The following is a 23,251-nucleotide window of genomic DNA, read 5'->3' as shown; positions in this document are numbered from 1 at the left end:
GTTATATTTTTAAAACAGAAAAACCCAAAAAGTTAAATGTTTGAGGTTATTTTCTTTAGAACTTTCAGGATTCCATGGCTCCTAACTTAAATAACTTTTGTGGATTTTCTCTGTACTCCTGATGGAGGCTGCGACCTGAGAAACACGTTGACTTAACCTGCGCATGAATAAAGAGAATATTTAATCAACATCGCTTCCGGTGATAGCAGGGCATTCAAAACCTGTTCTTATCTATCTTTACCACAACTTAAATAACTTAAAATAAATGTCCACAATCCTGAACAATGCACGTTAGCATTTCCATAGCCTGTAGCTGCAACCTCACACCCAATGCACTTAACCCTCTATAGTCTATTCACATGCAAATACGGAAGTGTCAACTGTAGAATCAGATTGGGAGAACAGAAACTAAATGACTGGTAGGATGGAAAGCACAAGGCAGGAGTAGTTTTTATGGAATTACCGGAGTGTCTACTAACTGTAGACTGAGACTGGGGGAGCAAAGAGACCAGTAAAGTATCCAAAATGTCTCAATTTTACCTAAACCTTTAACTGTTCACATTATTCTATGCAGCCGGTGATACTGATATTTCATCATCTTCTCTGTGTTACAATCTCGGAGACGTCCTTCATATGTGGAGTTAAGAGCTAGAACTAAAGAACATCACTTAAACCCTGAAACAGATCTAAGCTAATTTACACTCTTTTAATTATAATAATTCAGGATTAGTAACTGATCATGAATGTAGTGGACATTTCATCAGGACATGTGGTGATTATTTGATATTCTAGTTAAGTTAAACTCATAGTCCTAGATACTTAGAGATTTGTAGATTTAATGGGTAAAAATTGGGCAGAGGTTTTTCTATGAATGGAACAAGTCTAGGATTACATTTATACCAAACTTAGACTTTTGTCTAGAGGAGCATTATTGTAATGCAAATCCACTGAATGTCCAATCAAGTAGACAATACTCAGCCAATCAGAGAACTCATGGACGTGGCCTCCATTTATCACCCATTATATAAACCTGTCCTTATATACTCTGGTCACTGATTTTCTCTGCTTTTAAGAGACGACTTCTACCTCTTGAGACTTTGTCTCGGCTTTTTTCGTTTGTCTTACAACTTCTTTAGGATACAATGGCCTCCAGTGTACAATATATGGAGCTCATCCAGGAAAGACTTGTCTCCATTGCCTCCCAATGTACGCAAGAGATCGATCTGCAGGAGAACTTCCATGTGTTGCAGAAGCTTGGAAATGGAGGCTACGGTTCTGTGCTCATGGTGAAGGACAAGAAAACAGGTCAGTGTGGTCAGTTATCTATCTCTATAGATTTGGAATAGTCTGAAGGTCATCACAAGATAGTCTCTATGGTTTAGATATAATGGGGAAGCTTTATGTGTTGTCCATTTATTTAAGTACATGGAAAAATGCACTAAAATTGCCCAAATTTATTATAAATGTGCATTTGACATGATAAAATCTTTGTTTTATCTTAAGAGAATTCATGTGTAAGAGGCTAACTCCACACTAGTTTTGGCCATTTTCATAAGTCTGAGACAACACTATAAAGACCTATATGTAACACATAGAATTCTGTTTCTTTTCTCAACAGGTCAAGAAATGGCATTAAAAGTTCTCAACAGAAACAAAACAACTGAATTTGCGTTTCTCATGGAGTTCGCCATGACTTACTTCCTCTCCTTTCATCCCAACATCATTAGACCGTTCGGCGTTACATACAAGGCTGGTGACCTTTTCGCCTTTCCTTTGGAGCTGGCGATGGGTGACCTGGCCTCCTTTATTCTACCTCATGTAAGTTGAAAGTCCCTGGATTATCCAATAAGCTACAATCCTAATATTCTTCATTCCTGTAGAGTTGTAATCATTGTGTTAACGTAATTTCTCTATTTCAGACTGGACTCCCAGAAGACATAGTCAAAAGGTGTGTGGTGCAGATCTCCGGTGCCCTGGAGTTCATACACCGTAATGGGCTGGTTCATCTGGACATCAAACCAGAAAATATCTTGGTGTTTGACAAGGATTTCCACTGCATCAAAGTTACAGACTTTGGATTTTCATGTTTCAAGGGATCCAAGATGAAAATTGGGTTCGGCACAAAGTCATTTATGGCTCCAGAGATGAGACAACTTAAAGACACTTTGCTGGTAGACTACTCCCTGGATGTATGGGCATTAGGGATTGTTCTCTACCACTTACTTACAGGAGACTTTCCATGGCAGTCTGCAGTTTTCACAGACAATCATTACTGTAATTTTGTAGAATGGCAAAAAAATGTTGAGGCTGTTGATCCACCATCGCCATGGAGAAAATTTCCACCTCAAGTACTAAAAATGTTCAGTGGACTTTTAGCCATAGACTATAATAAGAGAAGTAAATCAACTGATGTATTGACCTTCTTGGGTGAATGTTGGAAAGAATAAATCTCTCTTTAAACCATTTTTCTGACTCTATGTTTTGTATTATTGTGATTTTTGAAAATGTGTAAATTTATAGTTTTACTTCGTTTTGTCAACTTCAAAATCTCTAACATTCATAGTGATTTTCAGAAATAAGAAAGTGACTTTTTACATTCCGTGTAGATTCAGATTGTCTCTTCACCTAATTTGCAGTGCAAATAATTGCAAGACAATAAACTTGTGCCTGGTTACCTTCTCTAATAAAAAGGAAAATTATCCATTATCATGTGGGTTAAATAACTTCACAAGTTGATCTGTGGATTTATTTTTATACTTATATAAAAGCAGATTGAAAAAAACCCCCTCATTCTAAAACTGTCTATATTACAGTTGAAATATGCTAACAAAAATAATCTAATATCATTAAGTTAATGTTTAAACAAAATGTAGTGAGATATGGGGGTTAGATATTTACTTGGGGTGAATGTCACCCCCATGGCCATCCCATGCAAGTGTATAAAATCTTGACTATTGAACTAAAAATGATATTTTGAAAACACAAAAAAACCCAAAAATGATATGTTTATTTTCTTTAGGAATTCAGGAATCCACAGTTTCTACAGCTAATAGAAATGCATAATTTATGTTAATCTTTAGACATCAGACTGAAATCAATGTGATTAAAAGAGTCATTCAGAGCCAATCTAAAGAAGTGCCGCATGTAAACAAATGTCTGCAATCCTGATCAATGCATGTTAGCATTTCTATAGCTGGAAGCTGCAACCTCACACCCAATATACTTAACCCTTTATTGTCTATTCACATACAGTTAAGGCCAAGTCACTAAACAACTTACCAGCGATCCCAACAAGGATACAACCTGATAGGGATCGGCGGTAAGTTGCTAGGAGGTCGCTGGTGAGATGTCACACTAAAGGCCCCGTCACACTAAGCAACATCGCTAGCAACATCGCTGCTAACGAACAACTTTTGTGACATTGCTAGCGATGTTGCTGTGTGTGACATCCAGCAACAACCTGGCCCCTGCTGTGAGGTCTTTGGTTGTTGCTGAATGTCCTGGGCCATTTTTTAGTTGTTGCTCTCCCGCTGTGAAGCACACATCGCTGTGTGTGACAGCGAGACAGCAACAACTAAATGTGCAGGCAGCAGGAGCCGGCTTCTGCGGAGGCTGGTAACCACAGTAAACATCGGGTAACCAAGAAGCCCTGTCCTTGGTTACCCGATATTTACCTTTGTTACCAGCCTCCGCCGCTCTCACTGTCAGTGCCGGCTCCTGCTCTGTGCACATGTAGCTGCAGGACACATCGGGTTAATTAACCCGATGTGTGCTGTAGCTAGGAGAGCGGGGAGCCAGCGCTAAGCATTGTGCGCTGCTCCCTGCTCTGTGCACATGTAGTTGCAGGACACATCGGGTTAATTAACCTGATGTGTGCTGTAGCTAGGAGAGCAGGGAGCCAGCGTTAAGCATTTGCAGGACACATCGGGTTAATTAACCCGATGTGTGCTGTAACTAGGAGAGCAGGGAGCCAGCGCTCAGTGTGCGCTGCTCCCTGTTCTCTGCACGTGTAGCTCCGTGCGCTGGTAACCAAGGTAAATATCGGGTTGGTTACCCGATATTTACCTTAGTTACCAAGCGCAGCATCTTCCACGCGGCGCTGGGGGCTGGTCACTGGTTGCTGGTGAGCTCACCAGCAACTCGTGTAGCGACGCTCCAGCGATCCCTGCCAGGTCAGGTTGCTGGTGGGATCGCTGGAGCGTCGCAGTGTGACATCTCACCAGCAACCTCCTAGCAACTTACCAGCGATCCCTATCGTTGTTGGGATCGCTGGTAAGTTGCTTAGTGTGACTGGACCCTAAGCGACGCTCCAGCGATCCCACCAGCAACCTGACCTGGCAGGGATCGCTGGAGCCTCGCTACACGTGGAAGCATGCTGCGCTTGGTAACTAAGGTAAATATCGGGTAACCAACCCGATATTTACCTTGGTTACCAGCGCACACCGCTTAGCGCTGGCTCCCTGCACACCTAGCCACAGTACACATCGGGTTAATTACCCGATGTGTACTCTGCTACGTGTGCAGGCAGCAGGGAGCCGGCTTCTGCGGACGCTGGTAACCACGGTAAACATCGGGTAACCAAGAAGCCCTTCTCTTGGTTACCCGATATTTACCTTCGTTACCAGCGTCCGCTGCTCTAACACTGCCAGTGCCGGCTCCCTGTTGATTACCCGATGTGTACTCCAGCTACATGTGCAGAGAGCAGGGAGCCGGCACTGGCAGCTGAGAGTGGCGGTCGCTGGTAACGAAGGTAAATATCGGGTAACCAAGGGAAGGGCTTCTTGGTTACCCGATATTTACATTGGTTACCAGCATCCACAGAAGCCGGCTCCTGCTCCCTGCACATTCAGTTGTTGCTCTGTCGCTGTCACACACAGCGATCTGTGCTTCACAGCGGGAGAGCAACAATAAAAAATGGTCCAGGACATTCAGCAACAACCAACGACCTCACAGCAGGGGCCAGGTTGTTGCTGGATGTCACACACAGCGACATCACTAGCAAGTTGTGCCTCAGCAGCGATGTTGCTAGCGATGTTGCTTAGTGTGACGGTACCTTTACAGGAATGACCACTTGACTGATATTAGGAACAGAACAGACACTAAAGACTGGTAAGATGGAAAGCACAGAAAATGTATATGTAATTACTCCTAAGACTGAGATAGGGGGTGCATAGACCAGGAAAGGAAAGTATCAAAATTGCCGTAATTTAACCTAAACTCAGAATCAAGAATTTTCCACAATATAGATCACTGTCAATATTTCACTATTTTGTCTCAAATATTAATAAACTGGAGATATTTCTTAATGAGGTTCATAGATTTCTATAAACCCCATTTAAATAAAATTTCTGCAATAAAATTGGCACGGATGAATATTTCTTTTTACTTGGGTCATCCATTATCATGGCTGTTTTTAGTGGAGCCATTATGATTATGATAAGTCCTCACAGATCCTAATTACTTACAATGGAAGTTATGTTGTAGAAAATAACACCAATATGATCCAGGGTCATCAATTCTCAGACAGCAACAAAATACCCCAGAATAATTACTAAAATACAACAGATTAGAAACTTTAATATCCAAATGATTAAGTAAATAAATCACGCATAACAGGTATAATGTGCCCAACCAAGTAAAGATAACATTTCATTTTTTTTATCACTATCAGACCCTATATGCAAGGCTGTACCTGACAGCGGAGGTTGCCTCCCTAATGTAGCGACAGCGGCACCCCTTCTCCTCGACGCCTCTCCTTATCTGACCCTGCTTATCCTAAAGCACCTGCTCAGCAAAGACAGGGGTAGAGGTCAAGCTGTAACTTCCATAGGGTTAAACGGAATCAGTCCTTTCTGCAAAAGACCAATAAAACAGCTGAAAGGTGCTACAAGCAATCAGGCAGCAATTTTCATGCAGGACAATGTCCCCTGTTACACAGCACAATGGGCAAAGCAGTCCCTGGAACCAATGAAATGTCCACAGCCCAGAGTCATGATCTAAACCCAATAGAAAACCTCTGCAATATCGTTGGTGACAAATTTATGGCCAAGAAACCCACAACAGTCACTGTCCTGTGGAAGAAGAGTGGAAGAAGAGTGGCCAAAATCCTCCCAGAGCAGTGTGAGAGGCTAGTGATGTCCTGTGGCCACAGATGTGCTGAAGTCATTCACAGCGACGGCCGGTGCACGTCCTACTGATTGTGACTGTTGTTACCTGCAGAACATTTACTGATCATCTTTCTCTGTGCTACAGTCATTGCTGCTCTCTAATTATTATCACCACGTTTTGGGCAAAATAAAGGTTTATAGTGATAAACTTTGGATCTTTTGTAAAACACTTCTAGTGGCACGGTGCACCCCTTACCCTGTTCTAGTGGCACGGTGCACCGTTTACCCTGTTCTAGTGGCATGGTGCGCCCCTTACCCTGTTCTAGTGGCACGGTGCACCCCTTACCCTGTTCTAGTGGCACGGTGCACTCCTTACCCTGTTCTAGTGGCATGGTGTGCCCCTTACCCTCTTCTAGTGACATGGTGCGCCCCTTACCCTGTTCTAGTGGCATGGTGCACCCCTTACCCTGTTCTAGTGGCATGGTGCACTCCTTACCCTGTTCTAGTGGCATGGTGCGCCCCTTACCCTGTTCTAGTGGCATGGTGCGCCCCTTACCCTGTTCTAGTGGCATGGTGCACTCCTTACCCTCTTCTAGTGACATGGTGCGCCCCTTACCCTGTTCTAGTGGCATGGTGCGCCCCTTACCCTGTTCTAGTGGCATGGTGCACTCCTTACCCTGTTCTAGTGGCATGGTGCGCCCCTTACCCTGTTCTAGTGGCATGGTGCACTCCTTACCCTGTTCTAGTGGCATGGTGCGCCCCTTACCCTGTTCTAGTGGCATGGTGTGCCCCTTACCCTGTTCTAGTGACATGGTGCGCCCCTTACCCTGTTCTAGTGGCATGGTGCGCCCCTTACCCTGCTCTAGTGGCATGGTGAACCCCTTACCCTGTTCTAGTGGCACGGTGCACCCCTTACCCTGTTCTAGTGGCACGGTGCACCCCTTACCCTGCTCTAGTGGCGTGGTGCGCCCCTTACTATGCTCTAGTGGCATGGTGCACCCTTTACCCTGCTCTAGTGGCATGGTACACCCCTTACCCTGTTTTATTGGTATGGTGCGCCCCTTACACTGCTCTAGTTTCATGGTGCACCCCTTACCCTGTTCTAGTGGCACGGTGCGCCCCTTACCCTGCTCTAGTGGCATGGTGCACCCTTACCCTGTTCTAATGGCATGGTGCACCCCTTACCCTGCTCTAGTGGAATGGTTTCACCCCTTACCCTGCTCTAGTGGCATGGTGCGCCCCTTACCCTGTTCTAGTGGTATGGTGTACCCCTTACCCTGTTCTAGTGGCATGGTGCACCCCTTACCCTGTTCTAATAGCATGGTGCACCCCTTACCCTGCTCTAGTGACATGGTGCGCCCCTTACCCTGCTCTAGTGGCACGGTGTGCCCCTTACCCTGTTCTAGTGGTATGGTGCACCCCTTACCCTGTTCTAGTGGCATGGTGCACCCCTTACACAAAACCGGAGCATGGTCATCAATGGAGATTACATAATTTCTGAAAAACGCAAGTGATCATACACTGTGCTCTAATTTTTGATCTTCAGTGTATAAATGTATGCATGAATCAACAAAAGGGGGTTAGGCTTTAAGCTAGAAAGTACACCAATGCCTCAAGATGCTTAATGAGGTTCAGTCATTAGTTAATGCACTACTCATCTGTATCCCCACCAATCATTGTCTCAAGGCGTTTCACCTCTGTCATCTGGTTCCTCAGGAGGCTTCAGGAATGAGTGGTTACAGGCACGTTATCACAGACGACCATGGCTGGTTGTAGGTGCGGACAGCGAGAGCCACAGATTTGTCTGGTCTGTTAAACCACACACTGCAGCAGTTGTTGAAAGGTCTATCACCTCAAGACAGTAATTGAAGCAGAGCATGCTGTTGCATCACTGAGGCAGTGCTGCATGTGCCTCTAGCCTGGGACTGATGGGGAGGGGTAGGGGGAGGGCAATTTAGACCAGGATGAAAGGAACTAGATGGAGGATCCTCCCAAATGTTTGAGTGAAGGCCCTCCCAAGTGTATACTGACAAGCAAAAGGGTAACAATCTCGTGACTTTCAGGCTCCATATCTCACCGTCCTCTAGAGCTCTGAGTGTGAGATGACCTTCATTTTATAGACAATCATCTTAGCTTCTCATATATAACTGTGACTGCAGCTATTCAGCATATGATCGGTTCTGCAGATTCTCATCATGTCGCTGCATAGTTACTGTTTCGCTCCTGGTGGATAATTTTTTTCCCTTCATGTATACTACAAATCACATTCCCCAATACCTCAGTGTGTTATAAGGTTGATTGCCAAGGGAAAAGTCCGCAATTGGAATTGAGGAGCCGCCATGAAGATTTCAGAGGAAAAGAGAAACTGCATAATCCAGCTCATCGATAGCGGTCTCTTGGCCAAGAAAATCACATGCTCAGGAGACATTGCCTCTTCTTACTGTAATGGTCCTGGTACCTCCCTGAGGGGCATGTTTCCTGTCCACTGGATGCTGCACTGGGATATGACGGCTACCACCCACGTGAGTGCTACATCTGGCCGTGCGCAACAGGGGAGACACCCTATAGGCTGATCCTCATGTAAGGAGGCTCGTGCATTGCACCCTGTAAACACAGGCCTACCGAGGAAGCCTGGTGGCGAAACGCATATCATGGGTTCCCTCCGGTAAACATTCTATCTTCCTATACCTATAGGGCTTTTTTTGTGACTTTAGGTTTATATCTTAAGAAAGGATTTTCCATGTGATAATTTTATGCTACCAGTGTGTCTCATACTCCACTTGGATTGGTATGCAGTGAGTGAGGGGCAGCGGAGTCCAGCACCGTGTTTTGAGAGGTGTCGGAGGAGTCCAGCACCGTGTACAGAGGAGCAGTCCAGCACCGTGTGAGGGGCAGCGGAGGGGTCCAGCACCGTGTGCAGTGGTGGAGGAGGAGTCCAGTACCGTGTACGGGGGTGTCAGAGGAGTCCAGCACCGTGTGAGGGTCAGCGGAGGAGTCCAGCACTGTGTGTAGTGGTGGAGGAGGAGTCCATCACTGTGTACGGAGGAGCAGTCCAGCACCGTGTGAGGGTCAGCAGAGTGGTCCAGCACCATGTGCAGTGGTGGAGGAGGAATCCAGTACCATGTACGGGGGTGGCAGAGGAGTCCAGGACCATGTGCTGAGGGTGGAGGAGTCCAGCACCATGTGCTGAGGGTGGAGGAGTCCAGCACCGTGTGCGTAGGGTGGAGGAGTCCAGGACCGTGTGCGTAGGGTGGAGGAGTCCAGGACCGTGTGCTGAGGGTGGAGGAGTCCAGGACCGTGTGCTGAGGGTGGAGGAGTCCAGGACCGTGTGCAGAGGGTGGAGGAGTCCAGCACTGTGTGCAGAGGGTGGAGGAGTCCAGCACCGTGTGCAGAGGGTGGAGGAGTCCAGCACCGTGTGCAGAGGGTGGAGGAGTCCAGCACCGTGTGCAGAGGGTGGAGGAGTCCAGCACCGTGTGCAGAGGGTGGAGGAGTCCAGCACCGTGTGCAGAGGGTGGAGGAGTCCAGCATCGTGTGCAGAGGGTGGAGGAGTCCAGCACCGTGTGCAGAGGGTGAAGGAGTCCAGCACCATGTGAGGGGCAGCGGAGGAGTCCAGCATCATGTGAGGGGCAGTGGAGCAGTCCAACATTATGTGCGGAGGGTGGAGGAGTCCAGCACCGTGGGCAGAGGGTGGAGGAATCCAGCACCGTGTGCAGAGGGTGGAGGAGTCCAGTACCGTGTGCAGAGGGTGGAGGAGTTCATCACCGTGTGCAGAGGGTGGAGGAGTCCAGCACTGTGTGAGGGGCAGCGGTGGAGTCCAGCACCGTGTAGGAGCAGAGGAGAAGTCCAGCACAGTGTGTGGGGGGTGGAGGAGTCCAGCATCGTGTGCAGAGGGTGGAGGAGTCCAGCACTGTGTGAGGGGCAGCGGTGGAGTCCAGCACCGTGTAGGAGCAGAGGAGAAGTCCAGCACAGTGTGTGGGGGGTGGAGGAGTCCAGCATCGTGTGCGGAGGGTGAAGGAGTCCAGCATCATGTGCAGAGGGTGGAGGAGTCCAGCACCGTGTGCAGAGGGTGGAGGAGTCCAGCACCATGTGCAGAGGGTGGAGGAGTCCAGCACCGTGTGCAGAGGGTGAAGGAGTCCAGCACCATGTGCAGAGGGTGGAGGAGTCCAGCACCGTGTGCAGAGGGTGAAGGAGTCAAGCACCATGTGAGGGGCAGGAGTATAGTACCGTGTGCGGGGGTGGCAGAGGAGTCCAGGACCCCGTGTGCTGAGGGTGGAGGAGTCCAGCACCGTGTGCTTAGGGTGGAGGAGTCCAGCACCGTGTGCAGAGGGTGGAGGAGTCCAGCACCGTGGGCAGAGGGTGGAGGAGTCCAGCACCATGTGCAGAGGGTGGAGGAGTCCAGCACCGTGTGCAGAGGGTGGAGGAGTCCAGCACCGTGGGCAGAGGGTGGAGGAGTCCAGGACCGTGTGCAGAGGGTGGAGGAGTCCAGCACCGTGTGCAGAGGGTGGAGGAGTCCAGCACCGTGTGCAGAGGGTGGAGGAGTCCAGCACCATGTGCAGAGGGTGGAGGAGTCCAGCACCATGTGCAGAGGGTGGAGGAGTCCAGCACCGTGTGCAGAGGGTGAAGGAGTCAAGCACCATGTGAGGGGCAGTGGAGGAGTCCAGCACTATGTGCGGAGGGTGGAGGAGTCCAGCACAGTGTGCAGAGGGTGGAGGAGTCCAGCACAGTGTGCAGAGGGTGGAGGAGTCCAGCACCGTGTGCAGAGGGTGGAGGAGTCCAGCACCGAGTGCAGAGGGTGGAGGAGTCCAGCACCGTGAAAAGCGTTCAACTCTTACCAGGCCAGGTATTTCTGGTCCCCATGTCTAGTCGCCTCCTCCTCGGGTTGGCAAGACGATCCTCCGCGTCCTGGGATAAACACTGGTCCTTGCTTTCGGGCGCCAGAAATGTTGACCTAACGGTCACAACTTTTGCCAGTGATGACCTAATGCAGAGGGAGTCCAGGTAACCCCCTCTGCTTCCTCAGCTCTAGCGAGATACAGGCACGCGCTGATATCTACACAGAAGCAAGAGATGTGCCCTCCAAAAAGAACTGTATTGATTTGATTTGATACACAGGGTTATACAAAAAAACAATTAAGGCGTAACTATGTAACATGCATATTCATTAGTCTACATTCATCATAGGCGTGGATTACATGTTCCCAGCAAGAGAAATTAACATGATGACTTTTATTCCCAAAACAATCTGTTACCCATAACAAGGTGTTTTTCTCTCTCTTCTAAGTCAAAACATTCCAAGTCCTTGAAACTGTCTCATAGTCTTTTACGTAAACAAGTCTGGTTGTGCTCTTTGCAAAGGAGAATGAAAGTCCATGATTTTTCTAACCAGTTTAAAAGTTAACTCTTTCCTCACAAAGTCCAGGTGACGGGTTCAGACTGACGGGAGATGGCAGGATCCTCAGTAAACAGTCACCGGGACGCCTCCTGGAAGATCGGCACTCTGGGACCAGGTTAGAACAGCAGACTGGCTCTGCGGAAGACACAGCGTTAATTGGGGTGCAAGGTACAGAGAGACCTGAACATCTAGCTCAGGGAACACGTTGATCAGGCACCGCCCACCAGAAAGGGAAGTTCTTAAATACCCTGTACCTGTATCATGTCTTATCCTGTTCCCGGGACGCTGGCCCTTTAAGACAAGGTGAGGGAGCACGCACGCGCCCTAATGCGCATGCGCGAGGCCCGGGTGCCGGATGCCAGTACAGGACGCTGTGAAGAAGATGCAGGGGAGCCAGCCAGAGTGTCCTGGGTCTCAGGGAGACGCCGAGGCCAACGGACGAGAGGCACGGAGGACGCAGAGGAGGGAAAGTGAGGAGAGGAGCCGCGGGCAGGAGAACCGGGGGCTGGGGCGGTGAGTGGCAGGCGGCGCCGGGGACCGGGGAGCGTGACAGGTGTGTACACACAGGCACCCTTTAACCAAGACACACACACACATTAGAGGAGACCCCTGGGGAGACCCAGGAGGGGGCGTAGCCCTCGCGTCTCAGTTAGTGTGGTGCTGTAGTGAAGCTGGGAGGAGAGTTGTGCAGTGGCAGTCAGAGGAGAAGGAGTGGAGCAGCTGTGTCTGAAGTGTAGGGCTGAAGAGCGGAACACTGTCAGACCCTGCATGTGCAGTGGCTGCTGGCGGGGGAGAACATTACTACCAAGTCAGACTGAAAGATACCTGAAGAAAGAGAGCAGTGAGGAGTTGAGTATAAGGACTCCTGGTAATGAATGCACACACGGGGTACAGGTCCCTAGAGCCAGACATCCATTTAGTGGTCTGCTAAATCCTGTAGGCGGTGGGACTAGAGATTCCACGCCAATCAACACAGAACCCGAGCATCAACAGCAACGAGGGGGCCCATAAGGAGGATCGAGCCTGGGCCATCTTATTCTTGGTCCACGCTGTCAGCAAACGGGTCAGAAAGGGGAGAAAAGGCAGCAGCGACTTCCCTGGATGCATCCAACGGTACTTTAAGTCAGGGGGGGTCCGAAACAAAGGTGCTAGGAAGTCGAGTCAGCAGTCACCCCTTTATCAGCCTGAGGGATACCTGGTTCCACCTGGTTCATCATAGCATCGCCCGGGTTGCCTCACTCTACCAGCAAAAAGTGAGTAAACAGCTTGAAAGACACTTTGGACTGAGACTGCTTATAACTGCAAACTGTAGTTCCATGCACATATACCTGAGCCCCTGGGGCCGGCCTCACTCTCGGGAGGCCATACAACCTAACTGCCTGTACCATCAGCCCCAGACGCTCGCTAAACTGCAGTGGCGGTCACCCATTACCCTGACCCCAAAACCGAGTGTGGCGTCATGACTCCTATGAAAGTCAACCTGACATACCTGTGACCAGAGCACGTCCCCACAGAGAAGTTCCCGCGACGTCCCTAGAAGTGAAGTGGAGTCCCGCAGGCGACCGCTGCAGCACTGTGGTGGGCGACTCACTGTGCACATGTTTCACGCTTTTTTCTTGCAGATTTTTGTACAGAAAAAAAGCAGTGTCCATTGTTTCTGTGTGTTTTTTTCCCCTTTGATAGAGCTCGCGCTCTGCACTGGATTATATCACTGCAGTGGGTTAGATCTGTCAGTGTTGCACTCACAGCCCTGACACTTCGCCTCTCATGCATCCGGCATGGTGTGTGAGGCGATCTGTAACTCAGTAACCCTGGGTTGTCATGGTGTCGACCCTGGGTTGCCATGGCAGCGATGGGGTCTATGTGATCACATTACAGGGACCCAATCGCCAGGTAGAGGTAAGCGATTCTTCTCCCTGCCTCCTGAATGTCATATTGATCGCAGCTTTCAGAGGATTAAACTGCCGGGAGCGGCGCGGGCACCTCTCCGGGAAGTGAGTGCCAGATCCCGGCTGTAGCATCAGTGTGAGAGCTGAGTACCAGGTGTATTATCAGCTGGAGAACTGGCAATGATATCAGGGTACACTGCCGATACACCCACGATTGCCATGACTAAAAAAAACAAAGGCAAAACGCTTAAAAAAAAAAAAAAGTGTGTGTGTGTGGGCAATAAGCAAATGTTTTTTCTGCTGCATTTTTCCTGCCAAATCATGCAGTTTTGTGTGCAGAAAATCTGCTACATGGGCACAGACCCTAATCATCACAACACATTTTTAGATGGAGGAATTTCTGCCAGAAAGTGTATGTACCCTTAGGCGGGCTATGCATGTTGCGACATCGCAAGCCGATGCTGCGATGTCGCACGCGATAGTCCCCGCCCCCGTCGCAGGTACAATATCTTGTGAAAGCTGGCGTAGCAAAAATTATCGCTATGCCGGCTTCACACGCACTCACCTGCCCTGCGACCGTCGCTCTGGCCGGCGACCCGCCTCCTTATTAAGGTGGCGGGTCATGCGGCGTCACTGCGACGTCACACGGCAGGCGGCCAATCGGAGCGGAGGGGCGGAGATGAGTGGGATGTTAACATCCCGCCCACCTCCTTCCTTCCGCATATTCTATGGAAGCCGCAGTGAGGCCGGTAGGAGATGTTCCTCGCTCCTGCGACTTCACACACAGCGATGTGTGCTGCCGCAGGAGCGAGGAACAACATCGGACCGTCGCGTCAGCGTAATTATGGATTACGCCGACGCTGCACCGATGATACGATTACGACGCTTTTGTGCTCGTTAATCGTATCATCGAGCCTTTACACACTACGATGTCGCCTGCGATGCCGGAAGTGCGTCATTTTCAATTTGACCCCACCGACATCGCACCTGCGATGTCGTAGTGTGCAAAGCCCGCCTAAGGGCTCGCTCACACCACCATATAAATCTGATGATTTATCGAATAGTCCTTGGACCAATGTTATACTATGGGGCTGCGTGCTGCATATATCGGATGATGTGCACTCATACTAGTCTACGATGTTAAGCACTGGACTGCACTAAAATGTCATCAGTCCGATTTACGCAGAGACGATGGAGAAGATGGAGAGATTGTGTGATCCGACTCTCGCATGTGACAGAATCGGAGCACAGTAGGTGACGCTCGGTCACGCTCGCAGTAGAGTCTGAGCCACGTGTCGTTAGCATTCATCCAGTCATCGCTCATCAGATGCCATTCACCAGTGTGACCCCCGGCCCAACAATGCATGGAATGGATGACTTTGTCTGAATCTGACAGAAGCCAAAATGATATTGACCTGTAGTGCACTGTGACCGGGATCCATGGAGGAGATGAAGCCTACAAGCCATTTTAGAACATGTGCACATGGCATTTTTGTGAGTTGGTCAAAATCGATTAGCTCTTTAGAAAACTCTGCTCTTATGTGGCCTTATGTGCTCTTATGTGGTTAGAATACCGTCAGTAGTGCACACTACGCATGCTCAAGGTGATAGATATGACATTTTCTACCCGGTAAACACAGTATGGTCGTCACCATGCTCACAGACATTGATGGATACCGCTCTACATCATATCACACCATTCTACATAGTTTTCTATTTACAAGGGTTGTAAGGCACTGTTTCACTTGTGTATAATGTTGTTCGTTTATACTATTAACCCTTAGTATCTTCTCTTCTGAGCGCTAAGATTCTCCATATACTCAATTGCCTGATTTCTTTATGCAAGTAATCACGTTGAGCATGCCTATGCGCTTATACTAGTTTGATATAACCAGTTTCCATATCCCTTTATCATGGCTTTTACTTACAATGCATACTCTAGGAATCATGATATGTTTATGTATTATCAATGTAATATAATGCTCAAAGTATTCTGAATATTGTGTCATCATACTATGTATTTGGCATTATGTCTTAATCTGATTCTCATTTTCTTTTCTCTGTATTTTTGTTTTTTATTTTTTATCACTATATATGATGTATATTGTTCAGACGTCTAGCGCAAGCAAAGTCTCTATATGTGCAATTTTTGTAATTTGATGACTTGATATTTTTATAATCTTTTATTTTTTATTTTTATTTCACATATAATTACCAGTGAAGTGAAGAAGGTCTTTGACCGAAAACGTTTTTCATAACTGGATCTTTCACAATTGGATTTCATAAATTTCTTCTTATTTTTCACCATTGGAGTGCCTGGTTTACTGCCTTTCATTATTACGGTTTGGAACCTACCAGTGCATCCTAATTGTTTATTTCTAAAAACTTACCGACAAGGACACTTTGCTGGTAGACTACACCCTAGATGTATGGAGCTTAGGGATTGTGCTCTACCACTTAGAGTAAGTTCACACAGTGCGTTTTTCGCAGCGTTTTTGCGCGTTTTTCGGGTGCGTTTTTGCTCAGAAAACTGCATGACTTTGCTGCTTCCATCTCCCGCCCGGATATGGCGCCGCACAGGAGCGGACATGGCGCCGGACGGGAAATGGAAGCAGCGGTGGCGGTACCGGGAGGATTCACGCTTCTGTGTTTACTGACAGAAGGAATCCTCTTCCTGTACACGTCACTTTTCTACTCACCCCTTGCAATTATAGCTGCGTTTTTAGTCATAAAAATGCACTAAAACGCAGCTATACTTGCAATTTGCGACTTCCATTGCGTTTTTCAACATCTCATTGAACTCAATGGGTGGAAAACGCAGTGAAAAACGCAAAAATAATTGACATGCTGCATTTTTGTGGGCACCACAAAAACGCAGCTAAAAAAAACGCTGTGTGCAGACAGCAAAAATGAAAATTCATAGACTTTGCTGGGGAAGCAAAGTCATGCAGTTTTCTGAGCAAAAACGCACCTGAAAAATGCCGCGAAAAACGCACTGTGTGAACTTACCATAAATTGTCAGGCTAGTTTTTACAGGTCTATTTACTCTAATTACTTAGTAGGGTCTTTTGTGCCAATTTTCCCTAGTCCTCGTTCCCTGCACCTTATATGCATTGTTGTACTGCATTTTGATCTGTCATCCCCATCCCTTATATCTAATAATAACGAATTTTTTTATATGCAACTATTGGGTGATATTAATTATGTTGATACGTATTGTTGGCACACAAAGTCCTATTTTCCTCTATTTTTTCAAAATCAAAAGTGAACAGTAGAAAAAAAAAGTCATACTCACCTGTCTGCAGACTCCCGGTGCCATGTCCACTCCCAGCTCCTCTCGGTATTGCCACCCCTGCTCCGGCTGTGTGCCGGATACCAGGCACGTCCGATAGCTGCAGGACCTGGCGGTGGATCACCTGATGCGGTCACCTGATGCTGCCCCTGATTCATCAGCTGATCATAAGTCTCGCGGTGACGCCGGCTTTTTACCGCCTGGCCGGCTATCAGCTGATGCCGTCAGGAGACTTCATCAGCTGATCACCGGCAGCTCCTGTAGCGATCGGATGGGAGTCAGCACGGACGTGTGTAGGTTTTGTTGTTTTTTTTTTGTTTTTTGCACTGATGCATGAGCGTGTTGTATAAAAGCCATTTATACAATCAGCTGCTGTGTCATGTGATTCAGGCCCTTGAACCTGACACATCATCTGATCGCTTTGCCTTCCAGCAAACCGATCAGATGATATTGGATCCGGATTGGACGGCGCGGGACCCTTGACCCAGGATTACTGTGGAGGGGGGGTTCTTTATTTCAATAAAGATGGAGTCACTAATTGTGTTGTGTTTTATTTCTAATAAAAATATTTTTCTGTGTGTTGTGGTTTTTTTTTTATCTTTACTAGAAATTCATGGTGGCCATGTCTAATATTGGCGTGACACCATGAATTTCGGGCTGAGGGCCAGCTGATAATATACAGCTAGCCCTAACCCCATTATTACCCAGCAAGCCACCTGTCATCAGGGCAGCTGGCAGAGTTGGATACAGCGCCAGAAGATGGCGCTTCTATGAAAGCGCCATTTTCTGGGGTGGCTGCGGACTGCAATTCACAGCGGGGGTGCCCAGAAAGCTTGGGCACCCTGCACTGCGGATTCCAATCCCCAGCTGCCTAATTGTACCTGGCTGGACTCAAAAATTGGGCAAAGCCCACGTCATTTTTTTTCCTTTTAATTATTTCATGAAATTCACGAAATAATTAAAAAAAAGGGCTTCCCTATATTTTTGGTTCCCAGTTGGGTACAAATAGGCAGCTGGGGGTTGTGGGCAGCCCGTACCTGCCTGCTGTATCTGGCTAGGAAATTAAAATATGGCGAAGCCCACGTAATTTTTTGGGGGGGCAAAAAACTCCTGCATACAGTCCTGGATGGAGGATGTTGAGCCTTGTAGTTCTGCAGCTGCTGTCTGCTCTCCTGCATACACTATTGGATGGAGGATGCTGAGCCTTGTAGTTCTGCAGCTGCTGTCTGCTCTCCTGCATACACTATTGGATGGAGTATGCTAAGCCTTGTAGGTCTGCTCCCCCTGACTCTCCCTCCAGTATACAGTCCTGGATGGAGCATGCTGAGCCTTGTAGTTCTGCAGCTGTCTGCTCTCCTGCATTCACTAGTGGAGAATGAAGAACATATTGAAGAAGGAAATTACATCAGACCTTTATTCTTTTTTTTTTTTATTAACAATCTTTAATGGCATTGTTCACTGATACAAAACTCATAAAAACAAAGTAAGCAAAAACGCAGCAAAAAACGCACCAAAACGCGGTAAAAACGCATGCATTTTTGCCGCGGGTGCGTTTGTGTGTTTCTTTTTTGCCGCAAAAAATGCACAAACGTAGCGTCAAGAAAACGCAGTGTGTGCACTTAGCCTTACTCACCGGGGACTTTCCATGGGAGTCTGCAGTTTCCACAGACAATGGTTATTGTAATTTTGTTGAATGACAAAAACGTTTTGAGAGGGTTGGCCACTTTTGCCATGGAGCAGATTTCCACATGGAGTACTAAAGATATTCAGTAGACTTTTAGCCATAGACTGTAATAAGAAGTAAAATGACTGATTTATTGACCTTATATATTGGCGAGTCTAATAATGTGTAACTGTATTGTTTAACTATGCTTTCCCAACTTTAAAATCTCCAAAAATTCATAGTGAATTTTACAAATGAGAAAGTGATTTTTTTTTTCATCCCATGAGGTTTCAGATTCTTTCTTCTTCTGATTTGAAGTGCAAATTCCTGGAAGGCAATACATTTGTGCCTTGTTACTTTGCTTTAATAAAAGGAAAATTATCCATTATTCTGTGTGTTAAAAACTTCACAAGTTGATCTGAGGATTTATTAACTATTTATATAAATATAGAAAAGCAGATTGAAAAAACCCTCATTCTAAAACTCAGTCTATATTACAGCTGAAATATTACAAAAACTAATAATTATGTAACTATTTATACAAAAATGTAGTGAGATATGGGGTTAGATAGTTACTTGGGGTGAATGTCACCCCCATGGCCATCCCACTCAGCTGTATATAATTTTGAATGAACTAAAAGTTATATTTTTAAAACAGAAAACCCAAAAAAGTTAAATGTTTGAGGTTATTTTCTTTAGAGCTTTCAGGATTCCATGGCTCCTAACTTAAATAACTTTTGTGGATTTTATTTGTAGTCCTGATGGAGACTGTGACTTGAGAAACGCGTTGACTTGACCTGCGCATGAATAAAGAGAATATTTAATCAACATCGCTTCCGGTGATAGCAGGGCATTCAAAACCTGTTCTTATCTATCTTTACCACAACTTAAATAACTTAAAATAAATGTCCACAATCCTGAACAATGCACGTTAGCATTTCCATAGCCTGTAGCTGCAACCTCACACCCAATGCACTTAACCCTCTATAGTCTATTAGAGTATGATCTCCAGCACTTCAAAGAAGGTTAAAAATATTTATTGAGGTTCTATTAAAAAAGATCCATCGATCATGAAAACAGTGAGGGGGGACACATTAAGAGAAATCCAACATGTTTCAGCTAGTAGAGCCTTATTCAAGGATCTTTTTTAATAGAACCTCAATAAATATTTTTAACCTTCTTTGAAGTGCTGGAGATCATACTCTAGTTTCCTTGTCTGTGTTCTGCCTGAGGCCAGGGCAGCTCCGTGCACCAACACCGATCCTGACCTGGACTTTAGGAAGGGTGAGCTGAACTACTTTTTCTATTTTCTGTCATTCTATAGTCTATTCACATGCAAATACGGAAGTGTCAACTGTAGAATCAGATTGGGAGAACAGAAACTAAATGACTGGTAGGATGGAAAGCACAAGGCAGGAGTAGTTTTTATGGAATTACCTGAGTGTCTACTAACTGTAGACTGAGACTGGGGGAGCAAAGAGTATCCAAAATGTCTCAATTTTACCTAAACCTTTAACTATTCACATTATTCTATGCAGCCGGTGATACTGATATTTCATCATCTTCTCTGTGTTACAATCTCGGAGACGTCCTTCATATGTGGAGTTAAGAGCTAGAACTAAAGAACATCACTTAAACCCTGAAACAGATCTAAGCTAATTTACACTCTTTTAATTATAATAATTCAGGATTAGTAACTGATCATGAATGTAGTGGACATTTCATCAGGACATGTGGTGATTATTTGATTTTCTAGTTAAGTTAAACTCATAGTCCTAGATACTTAGAGATTTGTAGATTTAATGGGTAAAAATTGGGCAGAGGTTTTTCTATAAATGGAACAAGTCTAGGATTACATTTATCCCAAACGCCACCTTAGACTTTTGTCTACAGGAGCATTATTGTAATGCAAATCCACTGAACGTCCAATCAAGTAGACAATACTCAGCCAATCAGAGAACTCATAGACGTGGCCTCATTTATCACCCATTATATAAACCTGTCCTTATATACTCTGGTCACTGATTTTCTCTGCTTTTAAGAGACGACTTCTACCTCTTGAGACTTTGGCTCGTCTTTTTTCGTTTGTCTTACAACTTCTTTAGGATACAATGGCCTCCAGTGTACAATATATGGAGCTCATCCAGGAAAGACTTGTCTCCATTGCCTCCCAATGTACGCAAGAGATCGATCTGCAGCAGAACTTCCATGTGTTACAGAAGCTTGGAAATGGAGGCTACGGTTCTGTGCTCATGGTGAAGGACAAGAAAACAGGTCAGTGTGGTCAGTTATCTATCTCTATAGATTTGGAATAGTCTGAAGGTCATCACAAGATAGTCTCTATGGTTTAGATATAATGGGGAAGCTTTATGTGTTGTCCATTTATTTAAGTACATGGAAAAATGCACTAAAATTGACCAAATGTATTATAAATGTGCATTTGACATGATAAAATCTTTGTTTCATCTTAAGAGAATCCATGTGTAAGAGGCTAACTCCACACTAGTTTTGGCCATTTTCATAAGTCTGAGACAACACTATAAAGACCTATATGTAACACATAGAATTCTGTTTCTTTTCTCAACAGGTCAAGAAATGGCATTAAAAGTTCTCAACAGAAACAAAATAACTGAATTTGCGTTTCTCATGGAGTTCGCCATGACTTACTTCCTCTCCTTTCATCCCAACATCATTAGACCGTTCGGCGTTCCCTACAAGACTGGTGACCTTTTCGCCTTTCCTTTGGAGCTGGCGATTGGTGACCTGGCCTCCTTTATTCTACCTCATGTAAGTTGAAAGTCCCTGGATTATCCAATAAGCTACAATCCTAATGTTCTTCATTCCTGTAGGATTGTAATCATTGTGTTTACGTAATTTCTCTATTTCAGACTGGACTCCCAGAAGACATAGTCAAAAGGTGTGTGGTGCAGATCTCCGGTGCCCTGGAGTTCATACACCGTATTGGGCTGGTTCATCTGGACATCAAACCAGAAAATATCTTGGTGTTTGACAAGGATTTCCACTGCATCAAAGTTACAGACTTTGGATTTTCATGTTTCAAGGGATCCAAGATGAAAATTGGGTTCGGCACAAAGTCATTTATGGCTCCAGAGATGAGACAACTTAAAGACACTTTGCTGGTAGACTACTCCCTGGATGTATGGGCATTAGGGATTGTTCTCTACCACTTACTTACAGGAGACTTTCCATGGCAGTCTGCAGTTTTCACAGACAATGATTACTGTAATTTTGTAGAATGGCAAAAAAGTGTTGAGGCTGTTGGTCCACCATCGCCATGGAGAAAATTTCCACCTCAAGTACTAAAAATGTTCAGTGGACTTTTAGCCATAGACTATAATAAGAGAAGTAAATCAACTGATGTATTGACCTTCTTGGGTGAATGTTGGAAAGAATAAATCTCTCTTTAAACCATTTTTCTGACTATGTTTTGTATTATTGTGATTTTTGAAAATGTGTAAATTTATAGTTTTACTTTGTTTTGTCAACTTTAAAATCTCTAACATTCATAGTGATTTTCAGAAATAAGAAAGTGACTTTTTACATTCCATGTAGATTCAGATTGTCTCTTCACCTAATTTGCAGTGCAAATAATTGCAAGACAATAAACTTGTGCCTGGTTACCTTCTCTAATAAAAAGGAAAATTATCCATTATCATGTGGGTTAAATAACTTCACAAGTTGATCTGTGGATTTATTTTTATACTTATATAAAAGCAGATTGAAAAAAAAACCCTCATTCTAAAACTGTCTATATTACAGTTGAAATATGCTAACAAAAACAATCTAATATCATTAAGTTAATGTTTAAACAAAAATGTAGTGAGATATGGGGGTTAGATATTTACTTGGGGTGAATGTCACCCCCATGGCCATCCCATGCAGGTGTATAAAATCTTGACTATTGAACTAAAAATGATATTTTGAAAACACAAAAAAACCCAAAAATGATATGTTTATTTTCTTTAGGAATTCAGGAATCCACAGTTTCTACATCTAATAGAAATGCATAATTTATGTTAATCTTTAGACATCAGAAATCAGACTGAAATCAATGTGATAAAAGAGTCATTCAGAGCCAATCTAAAGAAGTGCTGCATGTAAACAAATGTCTGCAATCCTGATCAATGCATGTTAGCATTTCTATAGCTGGAAGCTGCAACCTCACACCCAATATACTTAACCCTTTATTGTCTATTCACATACAGTTAAGCTGGTGTCACACATAACGACGACGACAACGACGTCGCTGCTACGTCACCATTTTCTGTGACGTTGCAGCGACGTCCCGTCGCTGTCGCTGTGTGTGACATCCAGCAACGACCTGGCCCCTGCTGTGAGGTCGCCGGTCGTTGCTGAATGTCCAGCTTCATTTTTTGGTCGTCACTCTCCCGCTGTGACACACACATCGCTGTGTGTGACAGCGAGAGAGCGACGAAATGAAGCGATCAGGAGCCGGCACTGGCAGCTGCGGTAAGCTGTAACCAGCGTAAACATCGGGTAACCAAGGGAAGACCTTTCCCTGGTTACCCGATGTTTACGCTGGTTACCAGCCTCCGCTCTTGCTGCCAGTGCCGGCTCCTGCACTGTGACATGTGGCTGCAGTATGCATCGGGTAATTAACCCGATGTATACTGTAGCAAGGAGAGCAAGGAGCCAGCGCTAAGCAGTGCGCGCGGCTCCCTGCTCTCTGCACTGTGACATGTAGCTGCAGCACACATCGGGTTAATTAACCCGATGTGTACTGTACCTAGGAGAGCAAGGAGCCAGCGCTAAGCGCGGCTCCCTGCTCTCTGCACATGTAGCACAGCGACGTTATGATCGCTGCTTCTGCTGTGTTTGACAGCTAAGCAGCGATCATAACAGCGACTTACAAGGTCGCTGTTACGT

General features: G+C 45.9%; 2 protein-coding genes across 2 annotated transcripts; both read left to right on the top strand.

Annotated features, from left to right (window-relative positions):
* Window positions 1-1,142: 1,142 nt before the first annotated feature.
* Window positions 1,143-2,447, top strand: LOC142263013 (serine/threonine-protein kinase SBK1-like). The gene is made up of 3 exons (XM_075332203.1): window positions 1,143-1,305; window positions 1,619-1,818; window positions 1,920-2,447. The coding sequence occupies exons 1-3, from the start codon at window positions 1,143-1,145 to the stop codon at window positions 2,445-2,447; spliced, it is 891 nt and encodes a 296-aa protein (XP_075188318.1).
* Window positions 2,448-8,446: 5,999 nt separating this feature from the next.
* On the top strand, window positions 8,447-21,759 carry LOC142262854 (serine/threonine-protein kinase SBK1-like). Its single transcript, XM_075332192.1, has 4 exons — window positions 8,447-8,629; window positions 20,449-20,617; window positions 20,931-21,130; window positions 21,232-21,759. Exons 1-4 carry the CDS (start codon window positions 8,447-8,449, stop codon window positions 21,757-21,759), a joined length of 1,080 nt encoding a protein of 359 aa, XP_075188307.1.
* The last annotated feature ends 1,492 nt before the right edge of the window (window positions 21,760-23,251 follow it).

Source organism: Anomaloglossus baeobatrachus, chromosome 1 (genome assembly GCF_048569485.1).
Source record: "Anomaloglossus baeobatrachus isolate aAnoBae1 chromosome 1, aAnoBae1.hap1, whole genome shotgun sequence".
NCBI classification, from domain to species: Eukaryota; Metazoa; Chordata; class Amphibia; order Anura; family Aromobatidae; genus Anomaloglossus; species Anomaloglossus baeobatrachus.
The sequence above is the reverse complement of the archived record's forward strand: the minus strand, read 5'-3'. Positions and strand labels throughout refer to the sequence as shown.